Source organism: Zeus faber (genome assembly GCF_960531495.2).
Source record: "Zeus faber genome assembly, chromosome: 15".
Classification (NCBI taxonomy): domain Eukaryota; kingdom Metazoa; phylum Chordata; class Actinopteri; order Zeiformes; family Zeidae; genus Zeus; species Zeus faber.
Window position 1 is genome coordinate 25,929,668 of NC_137194.1, and position 25,762 is coordinate 25,955,429.

Genomic DNA, 25,762 nt, shown 5'->3' on the forward strand with positions numbered 1-25,762 from the left:
GACAATATCATATCTAACAATAATAACCTTTTCATGTTATGTTTGTTATGTTATGTTATGTTATGTTTCATGTTTATTACATTTCACTGCATATATGTATGAAAGTATATATATGTATGTGACGAATAAACCTCTTGAATCTTGAATGTCGGGGTCCCTTTTGAAGACTTCAAAGAATTTGAAATAAAATTATACAAAATAATGATTTTGCAGCAGAACCCCTGCAATTCCTTCGTGGGGGGCCGCGGAGCCCAGTTTGGGAACCTCTGAGTCATAATTTGACATATGGAACGAAAATGTTTTCATATCCATCATAGTTTCGCAACAACAACTTGCTGCCCACAATGTCAACATCACCCCAGACCGTCCCACAGTGCATAGGCTCCTGATTTGTCAACATGAATGATCGAGCTTCTTCTTTTTTTTTTTATCTGAGTGGAAAAAACAAACATGACATTGTCTGTGTCGGATTACACAGCAACGCAAATTCAAAACTTTTTGGTTGACGCTCGATCGTCTTCACTCCAAAGTTTGTGTTCTCCTAATCGATTGATTTGTTTATTTCCTTGATCACTTGAGGGGGTGGGGATTTTTTTCATCCTTCCTTATCATTTTTATATGACTACGATTGTGATTATTAATATAATTATCATTATTATTATTATTATTATTATTATTAATAATAATAATAATAATAATAATAATATTGTTATTATTAATATTACTATTATTATTATTATAATCAAAATCATATTTTTAAAATAATAAATAAATGAATCACAAAAAATATAAAATATTATGTATTATGTATTTTTTATTAATTCATTATTATTTTTATTTTTATTATTAGTTGTAGTACTATTGTTATAATAATAATAATAATAATAATATATAATAGTAATCATAATCATAATAATAGTAATAATCATCACAATTATATGATTAAAATAATAAATTAATTAATCAAATGTTTTTTAAGTATATGCATATTTTATTAATTCATTATTATTATTATTATTATTATTATTATCAAAATCATATTATTAAAATAATAAATAAATGAATCACAAAAAATATAAAATATTATGTATTATGTATTTTTTATTAATTCATTATTTTTATTTTTATTATTAGTAGTAGTACTATTGTTATAATAATAATAATAATAATAATGATAGTAGTCATCATCATAATCATAATAATAGTAATAATCATCACACTTATATGATTAAAATAGTAAATAAATTCATCATATGTTTTTTGAGTATATGCATATTTTATTAATTCATTATTATCATTATTATTATTATTATTATTATTATTATTATTATTATTATTATTATTATTATTATTATTATTATATACCTTTGGGTTGTTAGAAAAGTACAGAAATACTGAATAATACTTCGCAGCTGCCTTTCACTTCTGGCGTGTGGCAGACTCCGCCACCAGGATGATAATCAGCACAGAGGGGAACAAGCATAACGCCAGATAAATACGGGATTGATTTAAAATGTAGGGATGATTTATCAAAAACGTGTTGTGAACGCACCGGGGTGGAGCAGTAAAGGGTTAACCCGGAGCCAGGCGGGCCCCCTCCCCCCTTCGCCTCCGCCTCCGCCTCCGCCACCGCCTCCGCCTCCGCCTCCGCCTCCGCCCCGGGGAGAAGGCTCCTGATCCCGACTATAACTTCACGAAGTTACAGAGTTTCCAAGGCGCGGGCCCGGCGCGAACTCCACCGCATCGAAGAAGGAACTTCCACCATGTTTTAACCAGACGGTGAGTTTCAACGACACACAGTTCATCTGGTTGGAACCGAGGAGCTGTTCTGCTGTTTCAATACTTGTTTTCACTGCCTGCTTGAAAAAAAACAAAAAAAAAAAGGAAATTCGGTTTAAATTGTCCGCGATACGCGAAATGATCGGACGATTAATAATGGCAGTAACCTCCGGATATTCGTAAAGTGGCGCAAAAGCAACGAAAAACAATGTTCCGCTTTTCACATGTCGAGGTATCAGCTCAGGCAACTTTTACAACGTGGAACTCCCGTCACACACACACACACACACACACACACACACACACACACACACACACAGACGACATATCGCTACAATATCGATATCGTGATGTGGGAGTAGATATCGTGATCGTGGTTCTGGTTGTCATAATACCGCGATACGATATAAACCTTTTCCTGAAGACCGCGTTACAGTGAAATCATATCGGTAATATCTCCGAGCAGGAGACGAAGTGATGATTATTTGTGGCTCATTAATACAGCCAGCGACATAGATCATGCTCTTTATTAGACACTGTTATCCAGTTTGGCCCTAGTATCCATGTGGTTACTGTCATTATTGGTATTACTGTTTGCTTTCATATTATAATGCAATCAGTATCACTGCACAGTACGGTGTGTCTGCGTGTGTTTCGTGTGTGTGTAAGGCTTATTTGCAGGACTTCCATATTGTGTATCACTGTGTGAGTATACGCTTGAAAATCTCCAAAACGAAGCTTTGCACATTTGTTTTAAGCGACACCAGACACCCCTCTTTGCAGAAACAGTATCTTGGTAGAATCCACTTCATTTTTCGGTGACGGCATCTGTGTGTCCAGCTGTCGTGGAGGAGGGCAGCGTTTCCCAAATGCCATGCATTCTTTTGGGGAAAGGGGTTTTTTTTCCCCCTCCATCTGGCGAGCTCTATTCTCCAATAGATTGTCTTTTTGGCTTCCACAGAGGACTGGACGTGCACAAACAAGCCTTTGTATACGTGTTTTGTCTTCTTAATGTAGATGGATAGATACTTTATGGATCCCACGGAGGGAAATTTCCTGTCACAGCAGCTCACCAAAATACCAAATAATAACATAAATAAAGCTGCAGGCGGCGATGCAAGAGGTCCAGGTTATTTGCAGCAGTTGCACCAATGGCAATAATGGGACCAATTGAAGACAGTTCAATTAAATGTGGTTATTAATGCTCTGTGCTTTGCTTAAAGGCGAATAAACTAACGCGCAGCGTGAGTTTAGGTGTACCAACATTCAAATGAGCATATCTTCAAATATTTTTAGATTTCAATGTTTGAGACATAATTTGAAAACTTCATCTGCACTTTCATAATCTGGACAACTGAAAAATGACATCGCCCTACTTGGGACCCAAAACACCAGACTGTCCCATATTAATAAACAACAAGAGGAACAGTGAGCCACTCAGACGAACGACGATACCGGGGCTAGTGGACTACGGAGCTTTGTGACATCATCCAATTCCACTTGGCGGGGCAGTTTTTGTGACATCATCATCCAATATGTGAAGCACGAGACGCATGCCTGGCAAGCAGCGCTGCGGGCATTGCAAACATGCGGGCAGAGGAAGCGTTGGACCTGTGAGCTGAGCACCAGGCGCGTGACTTTCAACGTCACGCGCGCGAGAGGAGGACACCCCTGTGCGGCGAGCTGAGCGCCTGGAAGTCGACATAATTGCGACTAAACGATTGACTGGAGAAACCTGGACTTGACTGATCCTTCTTCAGTTCTAATATGCCTATATTTTCACATTTCATGCCTACTTTTTATTGCAAAGCTGTCCTTAAATTTTGTTAAACTGCCATTGTGAACGGGCATGCACTAGTATATACCCAATTGGATGATGCTGTCACAAAGCGCTCTGCTCCACTACTTCATTTCTATGACCAGGGGTTTAGAAGTTCTTAGACAAAACGTAAAAGTGGTCGTTATAGCGCCACCATCTGGCCGATGAATCCCGTTTTTGGTGTTTCCCGTTTAAGGAACATGTCAAACCTGTCGTCTAAGTTTGGTGTCCGTGGGTTTCACGGTTTCTGAGCGCCAGGCACTTTCAGCCAGAGATTAATCATAATTTGAACAAAAACAATAGGGTTCCTGCACGTTGTGCTGGACCCCTAATAAGAATACAAAAGAACAAAAAGAAAATGCCAATATGCGGATTACATGGTAAAATTGGCAATATTCAGTAAGGATAATATAAGTTGTATAATGTAGAAAAAAAATAAAGCCTAAGATTAACAATGACAAAAATTGTATATTATAATAACCTACTGATAGACAATAAGTGTAAACATAGAATCAACAAAAAACATAAAATAAACATAGAAATAAAAAAAATAAAGAAGAAATGGCAATATTCTGTACACTAAGTTAGAATTAACTAGAAGATGGTCCTTGAATGTAGCCGTCAAAGCAATTATTAGTTAGTGTTATTTCTTTTTACAGCCCATTCTAGTCCTCAATGGCCATGGCCACAGCTGTTTTATGGACTTTATCAAAGACTAAAATCTCATTTCCCCCTTGGCCTGACGTCAGAAGTGTCCTTTGACCTAAAGCAAGTTCTCATAAAAAAAAAAAGTTTTGCTTATCATGTTTTAATGTTCCCAGGCTCCCATGACATTAGCTGAATTGATGAGTCATTGTCCAGAAATTGTCCTTTTCTTTATTTTTGTTATTTGTGTCCTAAGTAGATAGATGATTGGATGGATAAATAGATAGATACATATTTATGGATCCCAGGAGGGAAATTACAGTGTCATAGCAGCTCACATCAAAAATGGGCAATAATAATACGACAATATATATAGAATTAAAAACATAAACCTCAGTGTTAACTGTGAAAATAATATACAATAAACCTAGCAATCAACAGTAAAGTAAAAAAAACAGTGTAATATACCTGTTGATAAACAATAAATGCAAAACTGAAAAAGTAACAAACAATTAAATTGACCTAAAAAATAAACAAGGAAAGTACTGGTACGTACATACATCGAGCACATTAACTTCATTCGGTAAAAAGTGAAAATACTGTAATATGAGGTACCTAGTCTTACTGTGCTGAATGCCTAACTCTGGAAACTTCCTTATCTACCCTCTTGAAAGGTTTTTCACTAAGAGGCACCATCATGACAGTCTTGTTCGTTTTTTTTGTTTGTTTTTTTTATCACGTGGGATGTCCTCTGTATCTTTTTATACACAGGAAAAAATAATAATAACTTGCTCGGACTTGGAACTGGATTACTAGTGAGGCTTACAGGGAGCACTGCTGCTGGCCGGACATGTTGGTTTTTGGAATCTTTTCTTTTCAATCAATTTAAGGAGTAAAAACGGTTTGTTTTGGAATTAGTTGACTGGTAGGTGAGTTGTTTACATGTTTACTTTTTAATACTCATAGTAATGGAGGGATGTGCCAGAGGAAATCTGAAAGACTTTTCAAAAGACCGACATCACATGTTTAGACTGAAAATACCCCTTTGTCCATCCCAGTTGTACACACACTACGAGATTTAGCAGGATGATGATCACAAACTTGGGCCTAATGATAATATCAAACTGTGTGTGTGTGTGTGTGTGTGTGTGTGTGTGTGTGTGTGTGTGTGTGTGTGTGTGTGTGTGTGTGTGTGTGTGTGTGTGTGTGTGTGTGTGTGTGTGTGTGTGTGTGTGTGTGTGTGTGTGTGTGTTACATACAGTTTTCTATCTATCTATCTATCTACCTATCTACCTATCTACCTACCTACCTACCTACCTACCTACCTACATCGATATATTGATATATATCGATATATATAGATATATATATCTATATACCTCTATCTATCTATATATATATATAGTAATTGATTCAAAAACAATGTGTGTTTTTGTAAGTTATGTGTGTTTTGTCATGTATGTCATTGGTGCTGCAACACTAGAATTTCCCTTTGCGGATTAAGTATCTTTATCTTATCTTATGTGGCCATCTCAAATCAAAAGACTGCTACTTAGCAATCCTTAACACAAGAGATGTCCTCATGATTCTTCAAAATTTGTCCGGGTGTTCCAAAATCATAGTCAAACTCCTTTGGTGTGAACAAGGCAACAGAACAATCTTGATCATTTGCACAATGCTATCTTCAGGATGGGCAGTAAGGACATGAAGACCTAAAATGTCTCTCTACCTTCACAGTCTGACCTCTGGAGCTAGGTGGACCGGGAACTGCTGGGCAGAATGCGCTCGAGTGGGGATGGATCTCAAAGCCCTCGCATTCATGGAGGGACCGGTACCACCACCTCCACCTCCACCACCAACAACAGCAACAACAACAACAACACCGGCAGCACCGGTAACAATGGAAACTCTGGTTCCCAGTATGCACTGTGCGCCCTCGGGGTGGGGCTGGTGGCGCTGGGCATCGTCATGATCGTTTGGAGCGTGGTGCCCGCAGACATTACTGGAAGTAACAACAGCAATTCAGGAGGACATGAGGGTGGAGGAGGTGGTGGTGGTGGGAGGCCGGAAAGGCCGGAAAACCGAAATAAAGTGTCGTCGGTGGCGTTCGTCCTAGTGGGCTCCGGGGTGGTCATGCTGCTGCTGTCCTTGTGCCTGGGGATGAGGAACAGGAAGCGGGAGCAGCAGATGCTCCAGGAGGGGCAGAACCTGGGAGGAGGAGCAGGAGGAGGGGCAACGGCGGCGCAGGGCGAAGGAGAAACGTGAGTCCGATATATCAGTCACCTTTTTTCTGCCACAGCACACTTTTTACAATGAAACAATCCCACAGCGCTCTACTGTACCACTGTCCTGTTAACCACTAAAAACCTCACAAAATGTCACAAACCCTGAATACTATGCTCATAATTATGGATTATCCATTATTTGCATTATGGATGCAAGACACAAATTTTTTGGTTCGTAGCGAATAAATCTTTTAAATGACTCGAGTCACTCAAAACAGTAGGTGATCATTCACTTACAAACTGAAATAACGACTGAGGGATGAATTTAAGTCCAGGGCAAGAAACGGTCTCGGTATTAAGCATAATTGAATTGGATGTGACTGATTTGCACCTTGCATTCCACCAAAACAAATTTCCTGTGAGAATTCACAACTCAAAGCCAAACCGACCCCTTCTGAATCTCGTCCATCGTTCAGGAAGTCCTCCCTTGCTCACCGTGCGTTACACAGACCGAATCAAACGAACAAAGAGTTGTAAAATGGAACGACTCTTTTTACTGAGTGACTTGAGTCTCAAAAAAGAAGAGTCTAACCTTTTGATCACTTTGAATTGTCGTCACTTTCTAAGTGAAACTTGTGTTTCTTGTGATGAACACAAGAGTTGGTATTCTGGTCGGAACTGATCAATTACATGAATTGGTGCAGCCTTGCAATTTTGGTCTTGCAACGTCAGAGCTGCTTTCCGTTAGACAGCGGGTGAAAAATGCTGGACTACATTATTTTCTGTCCTCTGCAAACACACAGTCGGGGCTGTTAGTTTTGTGGGTTTTGGCTCCGGACTGGATGTGTTCTGCTGCTCTGCGTCCTCTGGCTTATCTGGAAGTCTCCGCTCAGCTGATACACATCGTGGACGACCACAGGCTTGTTTAAATTTGCATTAGGTCATAGTGCAGGAACAAAGAATATCTGGCCATCAAGGTCACAAGCGCATTCCTCCTACCATGATGCAAAAGCTCAAATTTCAATATTGAGATTGCATTTAAGCATGCAGTGATACCGTTTACCAGCACCGGTGCTATTCATGAGTTCTACTGAACGGTGACTTAGACCTGTAATTCAACAGTCAGCAGAACAATGCGATTGATGTATGATATAATTTTCTCTATTTGAAACACCTTAATATGTTTACGACAACCTGACAATGAAGTTGCTTTTCTTTTTTTACACTACATTAAGTGAAGTTCAAGGAAATGTTTGTGGTATTTTGCAATCTTAAGCAGAGATATTGCTTAATGTAGCTTTAATTTAGTCACAAGATCTTTGTGTTGACTCTAGTGGTGATTCAAAATGTAAGTCAACTTGTGGGTTTGATTATTTGTTATATTACGCTTGGAAATTTTTGTACTGGGGATATCCGTGTTTAATCTGGTGTCAGACTGGTATCCACTGCCTGTATACATATCTTTGAATCTTCCAGATTGTTTGGTAGCGACGTTCCCTTCATTCATGTCTTGTTCTTCTAATAATTGTCCTCATTTTCTTTTTCTTTTTTTAACTTCTTAACTGCTGTACTCCACTTTTATTAGTAATGCCGCAATACCGTAACTTGTACTTACTGTAGACTGACTGCCACCTGCCATGCTGGGCTGACAAGTCACTAGTTAGGATAGTGCTACTAGTTAGGATAGTGGTACTTCATGTTAACTTGTGCAAATAGATATGTACGTATGTGTTATTTCGTATCTCCTTTTTATTTCTTCTCTGTCTCGAATGCACTGTTAGTTGCTGCTCTAAACGCCTGAATTTCCCCCAGAGGATTAATGAAGTCTTCTCCCTATGCAGCGCCGAGGAGCACGCCCAGCGCTACGCCGTGCCCAGCTACGAGGAGGCCGTAGGCAGCGGCCAGTACCCGGTCCGCCAGAGCAACCTGCGCCACAGCTCGTCCCAACTTCCCTCCTACGACGACCTGGTCGAGGTGGACGAGCTGGACGGCTCCGAAGTCCCCGCCGGGGAGTCACGGCCCACGCCCCCGGCCGCTTTCACCGGTCCCGTCACCGCCAACGTCGACCCCTCTTCGGCGTCCAACCGCAGAGCCGGAAGAAACGGCCGCAAGCTTCTTCCCATCAAGATCCGAAGGATTAAATCAGAGAAGCTGCACATGAAAAACGTGGATAATTCCCAGCTGCCGGCTGGGATCAGTATAGAACCGTTGACTCCTCCACCGCAGTACGATGATAAGGTTCCTCCGATTTAACACCTGGTCCGGAGCAGGGTCACACAAAGCATTAACAATTCATGGAAGCCCTCGTAAAAAGGCCCATTGTGGATCTGCCGTGCTGTACAATGACGACAAACGACTGCATACAGAGTCTTCTTGCAAATGGCACTTTCATCATCCAAGCTGTCCAAACACAGACATTTAAACCTCACCGCTCAAAGGCCTTGAAGAGCATTGCGTGGGAAACCATTTTTTGGTGTTTTTGCATGTGGGACCTCACTGGATATCTGATATCACACCGGCATTTCTGGACAGAGGTTCTGGCAACTCCTGGAAATCGTGACACCTGTTAAGTCACAGTAGATTTTAGAGCATGCACCAAATATGATTATTTTATTCTATGTCTGTGTATGTTGAAATAAGAATATGCTGCCTAAATTTTGCCTTTGTGGATAGGACGGCAGTGCATGGGAGCATTTTGTGAAGATTGATATTCAATAAGTGAAGGTGGTTAAACTTTTTTTCTTACTCTGAAATATGTTTGGATTTGGACATTCTACGTGCATAATACCTCGAACCTGTAAGAAGTTACAGATCTTCCCTCGAGATTTCAACCAATCGTATTGCCTCTCACAGAGCAACAGAACAATGCACTATGTGTCGTCCTGCTCGGGCAGAAACTCAGTTTGTGTTTCTGTTTGCAATCTGTCCTTTTTCAAGTACTACTTTCCTGAATGAACAGAGAAATTTGACCTGAATCAGTGATACTTTTATCCTTGCTTGCGATTTTCCTGCAATGAAAAGTGATTTTGCAAGACCGTAAAAACCATGATGGCAAACAACCACATTTTGAAGTCTGGAAAGTTGGCAAATAATAAATAATGTTCCGCGTTATGCATATGCACACATTTCTAAGGAGACTTCAGGATGGAAAAAGCTCAGCTGATGCTGGTGCTGCTTTGCCAATGTTTGCCTGGAAGTTTAGGGCAGCATGATTGAAGAAGCTGGTTGACTGAGGCCTTGTGCATAGTTGGAAGTCTTTCTCCGCTGTAGCCATGGTGACGGGGACCGGGCTCTGAAGAAGGCAGCAGTAGTCTCCTCTCTCGTCTTGATGAGCAACAGAAAGACTCTTTCATCCAGCGGTTGGTTCAGGGAGAATGGTGACCATTGCTCACTCGCTAGTCCCTGTCACCACTTTCTGAACCAGCGTCTGACTCACAGCGTTGCTGTGTCTTGCATGCTGAGAAGGATTGAGGGGTGGGGTGGGTACAGCGCAAGACTCTACCCAGGGAAGTGGTTTGGATTCCCTGTGTATCACCGGGGTATTTATTTGTAGCTTGTTTTTCACCTGTTAAAATTGGAATGTTCAGGTTATTCCAAGTGGCGTGGGTTGCTGAAGTCACTAGTTCATGACACACAGGGAATTCTTCTCAGTTCAATTTGCTGAGAAAACAGTGAAATGTTGGCTGAATATCCAAAAGTAACTTATATATATTACAAATATTACAAAAGTCATGTTTACATGCTTTGATCTGTCAGGACTCAACTCAAGCAGGAAGGATTTTGTCATTCCTGTTTACAAAAGGTGCCTGAATAAGTCCAGTGTGTGGGACTATTTTTCACGTTCACTGCCGCAGGCGTGATCAGTGTACCTCATTTGCAGCGGACCAGTTTTATACACTTTATTCTATACAAATGATATTTGAATCGATAAAGCCCGGTGTCTCTAATAAGGAAAACACTCTTATCTCTTATTAAGGATAATATGACAAAAAAAACCTTGTTGCTCTTTTCATTCATTGTATTTTGTATTTTATAAGACCCAGTGTACATTTATTTTCATATCTACTATGAAAATATTTTATGTAATATGTTTTGTATTTCTAGGAAGTTGACGTTCAGAACTGGACAGTTTTTGGAGCGGGAATGTCAAAGTAGCCTATTTTGTGATAAATAAAATAAAAAACTTGATAATGCAAATCAGTTGTACTTTTTTTTTTTGCAGTTGTTGTAATACCTCAATGACTTTGTGGTGCAGTGTGCAGAAAAGAGATGGACCCATAGAATTGTTTTTCCACCGATTAGATATCTAAACTGAAAGTATAGTCAACAACAACAATAACTTGCCCAGTTGCCCCAGGCAACCGCATTTGGGTCATTGTCAACCATCTTCTGCGGCCTGGTTGCCCCGTTTACAAATATTGAAATATGGATTATAATTTTCCACTTCAAAAAGTTATTGTTGGACCTTGCTAAACAGTTAATTTGAGGTGCGATTAGAACACAGTAATTTACAATAATGATTCATTACTCCACTGGAGACGTCTGACTTTCAAACTTTAATGTGAGGAAAAAAGGTGAAAATCGAGTAGTTTTCTTTAATATCGGAGAGTAGCTCTTTGCTTTCACTTGCTAATCATGTTTTTCCTTTTTTTTTTTTTTTTTTTTTTTTTTTTTTACTGGCGATATTCTCAATACCATAATTTAACTCCCTATCACAACAATATCCAATACCGGTATTGTCTTGGCCCTTTCTCTAGTGCAACACATTCCAGTAGCATATGAACTTTCCTCTTTGCTGATGATGACTTCCTCATAACACGTAGTCATTAAAATGCAAAGGAATCACTGTTGGAGCTCGGACCTTTTAGCCAAGGTCGACGTTCGCTAGCTTGTGGGCACAGACCTCTGGATTGCCTTGGAGTCAGGATTATGAAGACTTAGGACTGATAAAGCAGATTTTCTAGGCCAATATGATTGATGGATAAATGGATAGGATTTTATGTGTAAAAGGTTCGGATGATTTGTTAACATTTCGACCCCCTTGCCTGGAGGAACAGGAGTCCTGCAAGTAACCATCTCCAGCAGTTCATTCAGTTGCCGACCATCACCTGCACACACAACAGCAGACTTTTAGTTCAACATGCTTCCTGTTCTTCTGCCTTCATCAGGTTTCATTGTGCATTTTTCTGAATGCATGGAAATGGGGTTTGGGGGAGGGGTTCCTTACGGTGTCGATCCAGTCGATGTAGGAGCTGATCTGCGTGAAGACCGTGGGCTTCTGGAGGACGTTGCAGCCCTGGCCGGAGCCGAAACTCACAACGCCGTGGACGTCCCAGGATCCATCTGGGTTCTGGCAGTTCAGCGGGCCGCCAGAGTCTCCCTAAGAGGTCAGCGGGCGGGGGTCAAGGGCAGTGGGAACTTTGACTTTGTTTTAATTCCAGTTACTGTATTGTATCACCGTCGACGCAAAGTACAGTTTTGTAAAGGTGTCCATCTTCACGAATCTAGGTCTCGTGACGCATTTCTTTCTATGGTTGGATTGTGGATTGATGACGTGCGTGGGAGTGCTCCGAGCTCTCAACAGGTTTACAGGTCTCATATTTATTTAACTTGCTAAATGAGAAACTGTCTGTAAATTGAGGAGATTACAGGCTTAACTATATTCTCAAATCCAGGGTAAATCCTGAATCACATCCCCAGGTAAAACGAATCCTGTGTGTATAGTGCTTAAGCGTAGATTTTAAATTAGCCACTGCAGATTGAAGCATTGAAATGTTCACTGCTGTAATGAAAACCTAAAGACAATGCATCAAAATCGACAAGAAAAGGCAGCATGTACACATAGGTCTACAGGAAGTAGATATACACATTTTTTTCTTCATCTATTAGAAAGATCCTAAGAATATGGACGCCCAGGAAGACCACGGCGGCATGGAGTGGTAAAACAAATACAATTTGGAGGGGAGCAGGACCAATTCCCTTTACTAAAAAAATGCCTGATGCCCTAAATGAACTTAATACTAAAATATTGTAATCATGGGTGTTGCAAGCTGACCCATATGGTGGTACGTGTTGTTTCTAATCCGGTTGGCATCACAAATAGGAAGTGCGTAATCTGCTCTCCGACATTTCCACCACAGCGTCCTGTTCTGATGCTTCCCCAGTGAAACTGTAAGACCAGAAGCTGCAACCGGCAGAGCAACACCAGAAGTATGACTCAGTCCATCGCGTCCTGGCGTGTGTCGCCAGTTTGGAAGCTACATGAGGTCAGGTGGAGATTTGTGCAAGACATTGGTGTAGTTTTTCATGGCACAACACTCTGTTGCAATTAGATCGGCCACAATTTTAGGCCTTATTGCATCCAGAGCCATCTGGTTTCCTGCAATAGATCTTTGTTTGTCCTACTTCTCAGTGCTTGGACATCCAATAAAGTCACTATTTGCATTGATATTTTACTATTACTATTCCAATTGCTAATACGGTTATTTTAACATGCTCTAACAAAAAATAGTTTTGAACCATTGTTCTCAGGTTCCCATACATGTGCTTTGACTTCCCTCAGTGAACCTCCTATATCAAACCTGATTCAATCTGGGAAGAAGTTCTTCCACCATAGAAGTATCTACACCATAGAAGTTACTACACCATAGAAGTAACCACACCATTGAAGTATCTATTGCAAAGAGGTTCCTACACCATAGAAGTATCTACACCATAGAAGTAACTACACCATAGCAGTATCTATAGCAGAGAAGTTCCTACACCATAGATGTATCTATATTATAGAAGTAACTACACCAATGAAGTAACAACACCGAAGAAGTATCTACACCATAGAAGTAACAACACCAAAGAAGTAACTACACCATAGAAGTTCCTGTACCATACAGGTATACATGGGGAGGAGACACAGCAAAAGGTTCATTAATCTCTCTCCAGACATGACGTGGAAATTCAGCGTTTCAGGGATTGGTCCATGTTAGGACACATCACATGCATACCACAAATTTAGCAGAAGCTTCAGAACCCAAGGAGAGAACCCTGGAGCTTCCAAAATGAACCCCACTATGCCTTCATTTAAATTGTATGCTGATTTCACTTTTATGTGGCTATTAAACTGACAAATTCCTGAGGAAAATGCTGCTGGTGGTCTCAGTGGAGGGTTTTAGCCTCGTGTCTGAATTCTGAAGCGGTAGGAATCCAGGAAGAAATGGAAATGTCTCAGTAAAACACAGGGCATTTCAACCCATAGTGCCTGGCATGTGGAATTCAGCCTCCTGATGCTATGGGCAAATGAAAAGAACGCCTCCTTTCTTGATGCTGTGGGCTTTTCAATTTCATGGATGCTTCCTCCGCCTTTTCAAAGATGGCCCCACATACTCACCCACATATGTCCCATGTGCATTACATCATCTGTACGAGTATGTACTTGATGCTGTGAATTCTAATCTTTCTTGGACCACAACTTCTCTACTTCCATCCCTGATAAAAAAGGTTAACTTTTTTTAAATTATCCTCCTAATCCTGTTAATCATTACTGAAGAAAGTAATTTTTCAATAATTTTATGATAATAATTTCAATATTTTTGGTAATTTATTTTTTAGGTCGTTTTATTGTTTTTACTTTTTAGGTTTAGGTTTGTATTTATTGTTTTTCCAACAGGTTTATTGTACATGACCATATTTTAGATCTATCCGTCCATCCGTCCATCCGTCCATCCATCCATCCATCTATCTATCTATCTATCTATCTATCTATCTATCTATCTATCTATCTATCTATCTATCTATCTATCTATCTATCTATCTATCTATCTATCTATCTATCTATCTATCTATCCATCCATCCATCCATCCATCCATCCATCCATCCATAACACCCACATGCACTGAAAAAAAATCACTGTTGGGAAAGTGTAACATTTTTCTCAAGTAATTGAGAAACAGAAGAAAAACATTTGAATGAAGCAAAATGATCTGCTCATGGGGTGAGATCATTTTATATTTAAATTAAAAAAAAAATCCCATTTTTCTCATCTTACGTTGCAGCCAGCCTTGACGCCGTCCCCCCCGGCGCAGACCATCTTGTCGGTGGCCAAGACGCTCCACCAGTCGCCCTGGGAGCAGGTGGCGTGGTCCACCACGGGGAGCAGGGCCTGCTGCAGGACGGAGGCCAGAGGACCGTCGGCTGGAAGAGGAAGGAAAGCACATCATCACTGGGAACAGGATCACATATAATATAATATAATATAATAAAATATAATATAATATAATTTAATATAATATAATATAATTTAATCTAATAAAATATAATATAATATTACATTTTATTATATAAAATATAATATTATATAATATTATATAATATTATATTATATTATATTATATTATATATTATTATATTACCACCATGATATTATATTATATTCTTATATTATATTCTTATATTATCTTATATTATCTTATATTTTATTATATGATATTATATGATATATTATATTGGATTGTATTATATTATTATAAAATTATTAGATCCTTATTGACAGCTCAGCTACCATTATTCAGTAATAACTGACCGGTATCGACCAATCAGAAGGGAGTATTCCACAGCGCCATATTATCTTAATACAGAGCGATATTATCTTTTAATAACTCACTGGAGAGGCGTCCCCAGCCGGTGACGTAGCAGGGGGCGGCGTGGGGAAGCAGGAAGCCCGGGGCGGGGAGACAGGCGGGCATGACGGTGTTAGAGAAGGTGACGGGGGTGGAAAGCTTGACCAGGGCGATGTCGTTACTGCACCAGGAGCCAGAATAAGAAGTATAACAAGTACAATGTGCAAGGTCTTCATTTCAGAGCTTCTCAATCTAGGGGTCACGGCCCAATGTGGGGTCACTTGATGTCCACCAGGCCTTCGCCTTATTACGCCTGTCCTGGAGAAGGAACATCATATGTTTTCAAACTCAAGATGTCAAAATGGGGCCGTGCGGATGTTTCTAAGACCTTTCTCTTTATATATTTTAAATATAAAATAAAGTTCAATAGGTTTGAAATATAGAATCATTTCTATATAATCCATTCGTCGCTCCCTCCCTGCTCTATGGTATTATAAAGTAGTGTATGAAATACTCAAACTCACATATTATTCCATGTGTAATATCTGCAATTGGTCACTTTGAAAAGTACAAAGTGAGAAAAATTCTTATTCAGCCTCAATATGTTTCTTATTGGCCTAAATTTGAATTCTAAGTCCTGAAATTAGTGGTTGCTCAAAATAAAAAAGATAATGGTATAATAATGATAATGATAATGTAAATGAAGATGTGATTTTGTAACACATACAATTTGTGATGTTGGCTTAAAAAAAACCATATAAATTAAAAAGAAATTAAATAAAAGGAAAAAAATTGAAAATAAAATAAAATTAAGACCATTTCCAATTTTGGGATCTAAAAATGGGATCATTAAAAAATTGAGAATCCCTGAGCCATCTATTTACTGTAAATCTCAGTTTCTTATTTTAGCGTTAATAAATGACAACAAGTAAATAAACTTACCGGCTCAGCAGAACGCTGTAGTCCTGGTGGGAGAGGATCTTCTCAGATGTCACAGCCATGGAGCCTTCCTCCTCCTCCACCTTCTCCGTCAGGCGGTGCCTCCCCATCTCCACCCTGTAGATGTAGCGCTCACTGGGCCGCACAGGAAGGAACAGATCAGCTTGCACTCAACGACAGCTATTTGTGCTCGAGTAATTCAAAATCAAGGTGGAAATGATGAATCAAGAAATTTGCCAATATACAGTACAATAATCCCCCAAAATATGCATAACATTTTTAACAAAAAAGAACCTACACGCCTAAAATAAAATGTGTGCAAGAATGAATTCACATCATGAGTTTATTTTTTTCATTATCACATCATAATATCATATCATATCATTATCAATATGAAATAGCATGCTTGTATTGGTGCAGTTCACTGTGTTATGTTGTTATATTATTTTTATCATTTTAAATATCCTAACCCTCAGACCTGATGCAGTGGGCTGCAGTGAGCACCCACTCAGGGGCGAGCAGCGTCCCTCCACACACGTGGCTCCAGCGCCCCCTTCTGGTCGACTGCAGAGACACCTGAGCACACGACACACAGGTGAATTATACTCATTATTGAAATAGTACTGTGTGGTCTGTCCATGATATTCAGGTAAAGAGAAGGAATGCTTAAATACAATCACTGACAATAAATTAGATCCAACTCCGGAACTCTGGCAATGGCATTTAGATGTTCCATATCTACTACTACTACTTTTTTTTAAAGTGCATTATCATTTGCCTCTTCCCGCAAATACCAATGTTTACAGACTCACGAGTCTTTTACTGTATAACACAGCATGCAACTCAAAGGGCTTTACGTTAATAGAACTCAATCACATGATAATAATAATTATATTATAATGAAAATTATAAAACACAAACAAGCAGAATGCATTTAATAAAAATAAGTAAATATTATACTATTATACGAGTTTTTGGTTCATTAATATAGACCTTAAAGGAACATTATTACTCCTCAATTAAATAATTCAGCACTTTAACTTTTAGGAATTGTATACATTAGAAAACTACTACAGACTGTGGAAGTGGACAGCATGTATTCCAGTGGTACTGTCAATTTTACCATGGCAAAGTAAATATACTGTTTATATATATATATATATATATACATATATCAGATTTATATATATATTTGGGTGGGATGGTTACCTGCCAGGGCCAGCTGTGGGGCCTGGCCTCCTCCCCCGCCACCACCCTGGAGAGCAGCGGAGGCACGGCAGGACGGCCACATCCAGACGCTGGGACAACGATGATTATATTCCATATTATCTTCATTCATATCATTAAAATATATAATTATAACCTTTAAAATAATACAATTCAAAAGTAATACAAATATGATATAATTATTTCTCAATGCAGAGCAATAATAAATAAATAAATAAACACTGCGGGCTGTTAGGAAGTTGAAAGTTAAAGGGGTGAGTGCTCTTTTGTAAAAAACAAAAGTGATATATTTTTAAAATTATTTTATTTGTATTTATTATTTATTGTTTAATTTATTCTTGTTTTGCATTTTCTTTTCTGGATTCTTTATGGCCTAGAAGCTAATGCTAATGTAAAAAGCTGAGCTTTACAATAGTAATAATAATATTCATGATAATCAAAGCTTAAATAAACCAAAAAGTTCCTACTGTAGGCGATGAGAGCGCTGAGCAGGAGCAGCCTCATGTCGACTGAACGACCAAACTGAGCATCAGGTCCACGCTGGTATTTAAACTGAAGTCTGGTCTGGACTCTTCCAAGTTCCAGGTGCCACATTCCAGGTTCTGTGAAAGCCTATTATGTGCGGAAGGCTGAGCACACCATGTGTTCCCTAAAATTATTTTCTCATCACAGTCCCAATCCTGCTGCCTTTTCTTTCAAGGTGAAAGTCCGGGTCTCCTCGCACTCTCTTCACTGCTATACGCACCTCGGGGCCATGCGTGGGTGTTGCTCTGATGGCTCCCGTCTTCTCTGGGAGCTGGGGGGTCTTCTGTGGCTGCAGGGCATGGTTTTCGGGGCTTTCCTGCGGTCGCGGGGTGTCAATAAGGCTGCGGGCCTCAGGGCTGGCTTCGGGGCCTTTTCCGCTGCTTGGGGGCGCTGCGATATAATTTCGATCTCATACAACTAATTGGGACAAGTGCCATCCCCTCACCGGTGGACACTTCACATGCACACACACACACACACACACACACACATCAAAGGTGGACTTATCACAGGCACACACACACCACCAGCACCTGCTTTGAACACACCCCAATACCCTCCTGATTACACCCCTCTGCTTTGCTCCCTCAGTTACTGCCACAGCTGTGACAGGAAGAGGCCTCGTGTCAAATTGCTGTTCCCGTTTTCCTGGGCTTAATGACCTCTGTTTTGTCGATACGTGTTTTCATCTGACTTTTCTATGTTTATGTTTTTCCATGAACATGTTTGGTTTCGTGTTTATTTGTCTCACTCGCGCTGATTCTCCCCCTCTTGGAGTAGTGTTGATGATTCGTTGTTTAAAGACCAAAACATAGTAAGATAGTTCTCCAAAGAGGGGGATTGGTGGCAGTTCTGCACAACAAAAAACTGTTGCTCTTGCCATCCTACAGTCCACAGGACAGAGTTATTGCAGCAGTTCTTGATGATTTAAGAATTAATAAAGAACAGCATTGTAGATTGAGAAGTTGAACTTCACTTGCAGATGAACTCTGTCCCAGATGCAATGCCATGCAAATACTCTGTGTGGAAAAAAAACACATAATAATAAAATGGTGAAAATCCATCACATTGACTGTGTTGCGTGCATCACACTGCATGTCCCAGAATTCTGTATTTTTTGTTATTCTTTTTCCAAATTCACCGCGGCTGCCTTTCACTTCTTTTGCGAGAAACAGTATATAGAGAAGAACAGGCATAATGCTAATGCATTGAATGGCTGCCTCCTATAAAGAGCCAGCTAAATAAAATATCAAATATGTATATATTGTAAATATATTTTCTCCAAAATAATCATATGCATTACCACTTTAAATTATTCTTGGCAATGGAGAAGTGAATCTTCTTTGGAGAAACTGGAGTTATTTTTTATTAGTTATGAGACTCTGAAGTTATTTTCTTTAGTTACAAGATATTGTTTTCTCATTAGATACTGGAGTTATTTTTCTTTTAGTCATTAGACTCGAGGTTTTTTTTTAATTGAAAGATTATATCCTTTAGTTCGGTAGTTAAGATACTGGAATTATTTGTTATGAGATACTGGGTTTTATTTTAAATTTTTGTAGTTATTAGATACTGGCTTTTTAAAATTATTAGACACTGGAGTTTTTATTTATATTTTCTTAATAGATAATTAGAGGTTTTATTTTTTTAGTCGTGAGATATATATTTTTGTTAAGACACTGGTGTTAATTTTTTTTAATTATTAGATACAGTGCAGTTTTTAGCTTTTTTTCTTTTCGCCTTTTTTCACTGATTCGATTCTGAGGTCAAATTTAGTTATCAGATACCGGAGATATTTAGCATTTATTTATTGCTTAATTTCTAAATTCTATCAGCTCAGCTACGATGGGGCTCAGTAGCATAACCTGGGCTGGACGTCTTTGGAGCTGGTAGGAAAACAGCAGAAACTCTGAACCCAGGTTTATTTCTCCTCTCTAATCATGGATTTTCATCAATTTTCGAACAGAGAACAGACGGCCAGACGTCAAAGTCATATTTGTAACATTTCATTTATTGAAAGACACTTCCACACACACAGCCCAGTACGTCCTAGTAGGCCACCATTTTCTGTGGAGAAAAAAACAACACTTTGGTTGGAATCATGTGTTACTGCAGCCATCCCTAAAAAAACCTAAAACATAAAAACCCCAGAAGAACGTACAGCGCTGATCCAGTCGGAGTAGGAGCTGACTTGGGTGAACACCGTGGGCTTTTTGGGGTAGTTGCAGCTGAAGCCGGAGCCGAAGCTGACAATGCCGTGGACGGACCAGGAGCTGTTGGAGTTCCTGCAGTTCAGGGGCCCGCCAGAGTCCCCCTGAGACCCCCCGAAAAATATTAATACATATGAGTTTGGACTTTAAAATAAAAAACTATATATATTAATAAATACTAAAAGTGATTGATTAAACGCTGCCATTGTTCAGATATGATTTGGTGAAAAGATAAAAGTAAATACATTTAAAAGAAAAATAGACAACAACAAATAAATAAATAGTATCAACATTGTATAATAATTATATTTGTTTATTTTAATTTATGTATTTATCGATTGTTCTATCGCTCTTTTGCTCTATTGTTCTATCTATCGTTCTATCGCTATATAAAGTATATCGTCCTATCTATTGTTCTATATATCTATTGTTCTATCTATTGTTGTATCTGTCTGTCTGTCTGTCTACACTTAAGTGTAACTGCCATCTACCCACATGGTCTCATTTCATTTCCCCACAGGGATAAATAAAGTTCTATCCCATCATATCTTATCTGATGTTTCGTTATCTCTCAGACTACACTCACGTTACAGCCGGACACCACTCCGTCCCCGCCGGCGCAGACCATGGTGTCCTTCACCATAAAGCCCCACCAGTCGGGCTTGGTGCAGGTGGCATGGTCCACCACGGGCAGCAGGGCCTGCTGCAGGATGTCTGCGATGGGACCTCCGGCTGGGAAGGGGTTAAACCAAGGAATACGGTAAAAGACAACACGGCTTTCAACCAGGGTGCCAATTATACAGTGACAGGTGGGAGGCGGCTCAACATTTTAAACTAAATAAGACAGTGACTGAGAAAGTGTCTCCATTAGGCATGGGGCTACACATGGGGCTACACATGGGGCTTTTTTTTCCATTCATTTAGAAAACGGACTAAAAAAAATAAATGGAAGAAAAACGTCGTTTTTTTTATTTGGTTGTTTTGAAAAAAAGATGACTCTGATCTGTAGATTGTGCCCTCTGCTGTGGAGTTGCTCCAGCCCGGCTCCACCACAGAGTGCAATGCTCAGCGTTATGATATGGTCCACTTTCGGGGTGTCTGAAATTGTATTACAAGATTCTTCAAGACATGAATATGGGAAATATTTTGTAATGTTTATGATTACAGGTAAGGCTATGTAAATGTTTCATCTTAATTTTATATAAATATTTAATTATTATTATTGATATTCCATCTTCATTAATGATTTTACTTTGTATGTAGCTGTGTATTAAGCAGGATAACGTGTAGCCAGCCGGTCATTATCGCAAAATGACCCCCTTCAGAGTGATACAAGAACCTGATCATTTTGCAGTGTTCTGGCTGGCTGCACATTATCCCTGCCTTAATAGTTGTAAGTAGTAAGTAGGTTATACAGAACCCACTCAGTAAGTAGGTTCTGTATAAAGTAAATAAAATAAAGTAAATAAATAAAGTAAATAAAGGGACGGAGTGATGGCTTACTTTGGAGGCGTCCCCAGCCGGTGACGTAGCAGGGCTCGTTGTTGGGAAGGATGAAGCCGGCCTCTGGAAGACAGGCGGCCATGATAGTGTCGGAGAAGGTGACGGAGGACTCAAGCTTGATCAGGGCGATGTCGTTGCTAGAGAGGAAACACACACACAATGCACTTCACCTTCAACTGGTGTTTTGGTTTGAAATCAAAGGACAGCTTCTCTATTTTTCCAACCCAGGTCTTATTCAAATATTATCTTATAAATAAATATTTAAATGGAATGCAGTCCAATGGGGCAAACGTTTTAAGCCTTTAATAAACACGTTAAATGCTTTTTGAAAATGAGGCGCTCACAATAAGTTACACAGTATTTATATGTTATACTGCGGACTAGAAAATGTTTGAAAATCAGCTATTTGGCTACATCCTCTCGAATGTAAGAGACTAGAAACCGGAAGTTGTTTCACTTCTTTCTGGCAACCTGCTGTAGCCAACGTTATGCTCTGGATATACTGCCACAATTGCAAAAAATAGTTTTGAATAAAATGTGATATCACTGTTATTCAAAATATGTTAAGGAAATACACATGTGAGTTTTTCTTTTTGAAAGTGAGATTCAATATTTTTAAAGGCTTTAAAATATGCCCCATGAGACTGCATCTAGAAAACAAACAGTGAGAAGCTGCTGCATAGTGGTAGGTTTTTCAACAGCAAAGAGAAAAAGCGAACCTGTCCTCAGATTTGTTAGGATCCGATTACAAACTTTAAATTTTAATATGAAGAAAAGTTGTGACAATAAACTCAATGGATCGGAGTCACTGGATCGACCTAAAAAATACTTCTATTTGTTAAAGCTATGTTTTACATATATTTAGTTAAATTTGTTATATTGATTGTTATATTTTGTTGTTTATTAACCCATATATTGTTTCACCTACTGATTGTGTTTTATATGATCGATCAGTTTATATGATCAGTTTAAAATATACTGAATAACTCAATTTTTACATTTTACAGATTGAAGCTTTTTTTTTTTTTTTTTTTTTGTTAATCCAATTTTTCGATCAACTAAAAACAACAACAACAACAACAACAACAACAACAACAAGAACACGTAGCCCTCTTGCTCTCAGCAGCGTTTGACAGATTGTTCTATTACCGGATAAACAGCGGGTTCCACTTCTCGTGCACGATGATGCTGGAGGTTCCCAGGAAAACAGCGCCATCCTCAGGCGCCTTCAGGTTGTGCTTCCCCAGCGCCACGCGGTACTGCTTGCTTGTGCTGGGGTCGCAAACAGAGGGAGGGGAGGAGTGGGGGGGGTTTCAACAATTTGCTTAAAAACTCAAATAAAAAACACAGTTATGCAGAAGAAATGTGCATCAATGAGTGCAGGTTCAAAGATAATCCAGTTTGCTTCAAAAGGTTCAGGACAGTGACGTGATCACACAAGTTAACCGTCCATTTTTGAGAAACTTCATCATAGAAAGGAACCGGGAAACGTGGTACAAAACGTTGAAAAAACAAACAAACCTTATTTCTAGTACACTCCTAATAAAGACAATGCACACATCCACAACAGCCGCTTATATCCTTCTCCCAAAATATTCTCTTTCAGACAACTGCGGGGGGGAGGATTTTTACTGAGAATGTAAAAATTCAAAATATCTACATTTTAAACTGAAAATTAGAAATTTCCTTAGTTGAAAATCTGTTTAAAAATGTAACTGAAAATTACACATTTTAAGCATTCTTCAAAAGGCTTTAAACATTTTTAACCCAAATTAAAACGTCTAGTTTTTTTTCACTAAAATAAAAAAAACCTATATATTGTAACGGAAATGATCAAATCGAACACTCTTCATTCTGCATTTGATGTTTTAAAGCCTGGATTTATCCCCTGTGCAGTGTTGCTCATGTTTTTTGAGGTTTTTGTGTTTTTTGTTCTAGTTTTTGGGTTCTTCTCACCTGATGCAGTGAGCAGCGGTCAACACCCACTCATTGGAGATCAGAGTTCCTCCACAGGTGTGTCTCCACTCGCCCTCCCTGTTGTACTGCAGAGAAATCTGCACACACACACACACACACACACACACACATTTAGTTGTAATGATTGATAGTATATTATGTTCAAAGTTTCTTTATTGTTGTGAAGTTTGTGTGTGCTATGTTACCTGCCAGGGCCAGCTGTGAGGCCGGGCATCCTGTCCTCCAACCACCCTGGACACCACGGGGGGGAAGGTGGGAAGACCACACCCATAGGCTAGACGGACAGAGACAGACAGACCGACAGACAGACAGATTTGTGTTTAATGAGCACAGCTGCCACAAACATTTTATGGTGAGGCCCCTGGCTAAACTAGGCTCTGTTGGAGGACCACCCCCCAAAAAATGAATACATGAATAAACAAAAGAAATAATGTCATGATATTATTTTTACAGATACAGATTTGTTAGGAGTGTAAAATGAGTGTACACAGATAAACTATGCAGAAATCTTGCTGACAAAAAGTGCCAATTCTAATCAAATACAATTCTGAATTGTAATGATAATGAAAAAAGTCACCTTCATTCGTGCAAGTACATATTTTCTGGAAAAAATATTTACAAAAAAATGAAGCAAAGAAACAACAATACAGGTAAAATTTATTTTTCCTGTGGACCCCCTGCAGTTCCTTCACAGACGACTAAGGGGCCACGGACCCCTTGATTTAGACTGTTTCAAAGGGCAATACTGTATTAACTGTTTTGTAGTGTCCAAAAAAGACTTCAGTATTGTCAGTATTTCTCCCTGGGTTTTATTTAAATGTCTTACCGCCTGCAACCAGGACTGCGAGCACAACAAACTTCATGGCTGCTGCTTCATAATCAAACTGAAATTAGGGGAATATTTATACAGTTCAGATCAGAATTTGGCTCAAATTTCATAAAATCCTCCTCTGACTCGGGGTGGAGCCAAGTGGAAAATCAAAAAGTCAGAAACAAGTGTGTTATTAAAGTTTATTATTAACTTTATGAGGGTTCCAACATGTGCTTGGCAACGAGAGGTTCCCATTAAATACAAGTTTTTTATGCTGCCATTTTCATTCTTTACTAAGTGAAATTTAATATTATAAATAAACACTTTTATACTCGTTTCAGCCCTTAAAGTGTTTTGTTATCCATATATTTTATGAACCAAATTTACTGATTACTTTTTGGTTTCCCTTTTTTTATTATATCATATTTTTATATAATTGTATAAATTCCCTAAATTAATTTACCAATGGTTTTACATTTGGATAAACTGTGTGTGTGTGTGTGTGTGTGTGTGTGTGTGTGTGTGTGTGTGTGTGTGTGTGTATATATATATATATATATGTATATATATATATATAAACATACAAACACTGATCAGCCACAACATTAAAACCACTGACGGACCACTGTGAAGTGAATAACATTGCTCATTTCGTTCCAATGGCTCCTGTCAAGGGGTGGGATATATTAGGCAGCAAGTGAACAGTCAGTTCTTGAAGTTGATGTGTTGGAAGCAAGAAAAATGGGCAAGCGTAAGGATCTGAGTGACTTTGACAAGGGCCAAATTGTGATGGCTAGATGACAGGTTTAGGGCATCTCCAAAACAAAGGACAACCGGTGGTCCAATGAAGGACAACTGGTGAACCGGCAACAGGGTCATGGGCACCCATGGGCTCATTGATGCACGTGGGGAGTGAGGTCTAGCCTGTCTGCTCCGATCCCACAGAAGAGCTACTGTAGCAAACATTGCTGAAAAGGTTAATGCTGCTATGATAGAGATGTCAGAACACACAGTGCATCACAGCTTGCTGCGTATGGGGCTGCGTAGCCACAGATCGGTCAGAGTGCCCATGCTGGCCCCTGTCCACCGCCGAATGCGCCTTCAATGGGCACGAGAGCGTTAGAACTGGAGCATGGAGCCATGGAAGAAGGTGGCCTGGTCTGATGAATCATGTTTTCTTCAACATCATGTGGATGGCTGAGGTTAGCGTCTGATCAGATTGAGCATCTGTGGGATGTGCTGGAACAACAAGCCCATTCCGCAACTCCCAGGACTTAAAGGATCTGCTGCTAACATCTTGGTGCCAGATACCACAGGACACCTCCAGAGGTCTTGTGGAGTCGATGCCTCCACGGGTCAGAGCTGTCTTGGCGGCACGAGGGGGAGCTACACAATATAGTGGTTAATAGTGGTGGTTTTAATGTTGTTGTGGCTGATATATATGTATATATATAAACAGTATACAGTATCTGTAATGGAAACACAGAAT

At 39.4% G+C, this 25,762-nt stretch overlaps 2 protein-coding genes across 2 annotated transcripts; one reads left to right on the forward strand and one right to left on the reverse strand.

Moving 5' to 3' along the window:
• Nucleotides 1-1,683: 1,683 nt before the first annotated feature.
• On the forward strand, nucleotides 1,684-10,619 carry LOC307241070 (transmembrane protein 51-like). The gene is made up of 3 exons (XM_080015040.1): nucleotides 1,684-1,779; nucleotides 5,981-6,504; nucleotides 8,310-10,619. The coding sequence occupies exons 2-3, from the start codon at nucleotides 6,023-6,025 to the stop codon at nucleotides 8,719-8,721; spliced, it is 894 nt and encodes a 297-aa protein (XP_079871166.1). The 5' UTR covers nucleotides 1,684-1,779; nucleotides 5,981-6,022; the 3' UTR covers nucleotides 8,722-10,619.
• Nucleotides 10,620-11,558: 939 nt separating this feature from the next.
• Nucleotides 11,559-24,325, reverse strand: LOC307241293 (transmembrane protease serine 9-like; the record flags this gene model as incomplete). The annotated part of the gene is made up of 16 exons (XM_080015332.1): nucleotides 11,559-11,576; nucleotides 11,696-11,848; nucleotides 14,511-14,656; nucleotides 15,126-15,262; nucleotides 16,024-16,155; nucleotides 16,499-16,596; nucleotides 17,230-17,318; nucleotides 17,715-17,859; nucleotides 17,972-18,061; nucleotides 19,934-20,086; nucleotides 20,569-20,714; nucleotides 21,486-21,622; nucleotides 22,635-22,757; nucleotides 23,442-23,539; nucleotides 23,648-23,736; nucleotides 24,289-24,325. The coding sequence occupies 16 exons, from the start codon at nucleotides 24,323-24,325 to the stop codon at nucleotides 11,559-11,561; spliced, it is 1,791 nt and encodes a 596-aa protein (XP_079871458.1).
• Between the last annotated feature and the right edge of the window lie 1,437 nt (nucleotides 24,326-25,762).

What these genes read in the sequence shown, in the direction of transcription:
- LOC307241070 (XM_080015040.1), top strand. Translation starts at nt 6,023, where the DNA reads ATGCGCTCGAGTGGGGATGGATCTCAAAGCCCTCGCATTCATGGAGGG. An exon ending in GCGCAGGGCGAAGGAGAAAC is followed by an intron (nt 6,505 to 8,309) that starts GTGAGTCCGATA and finishes CTCCCTATGCAG; the next exon opens with CGCCGAGGAGCACGCCCAGC.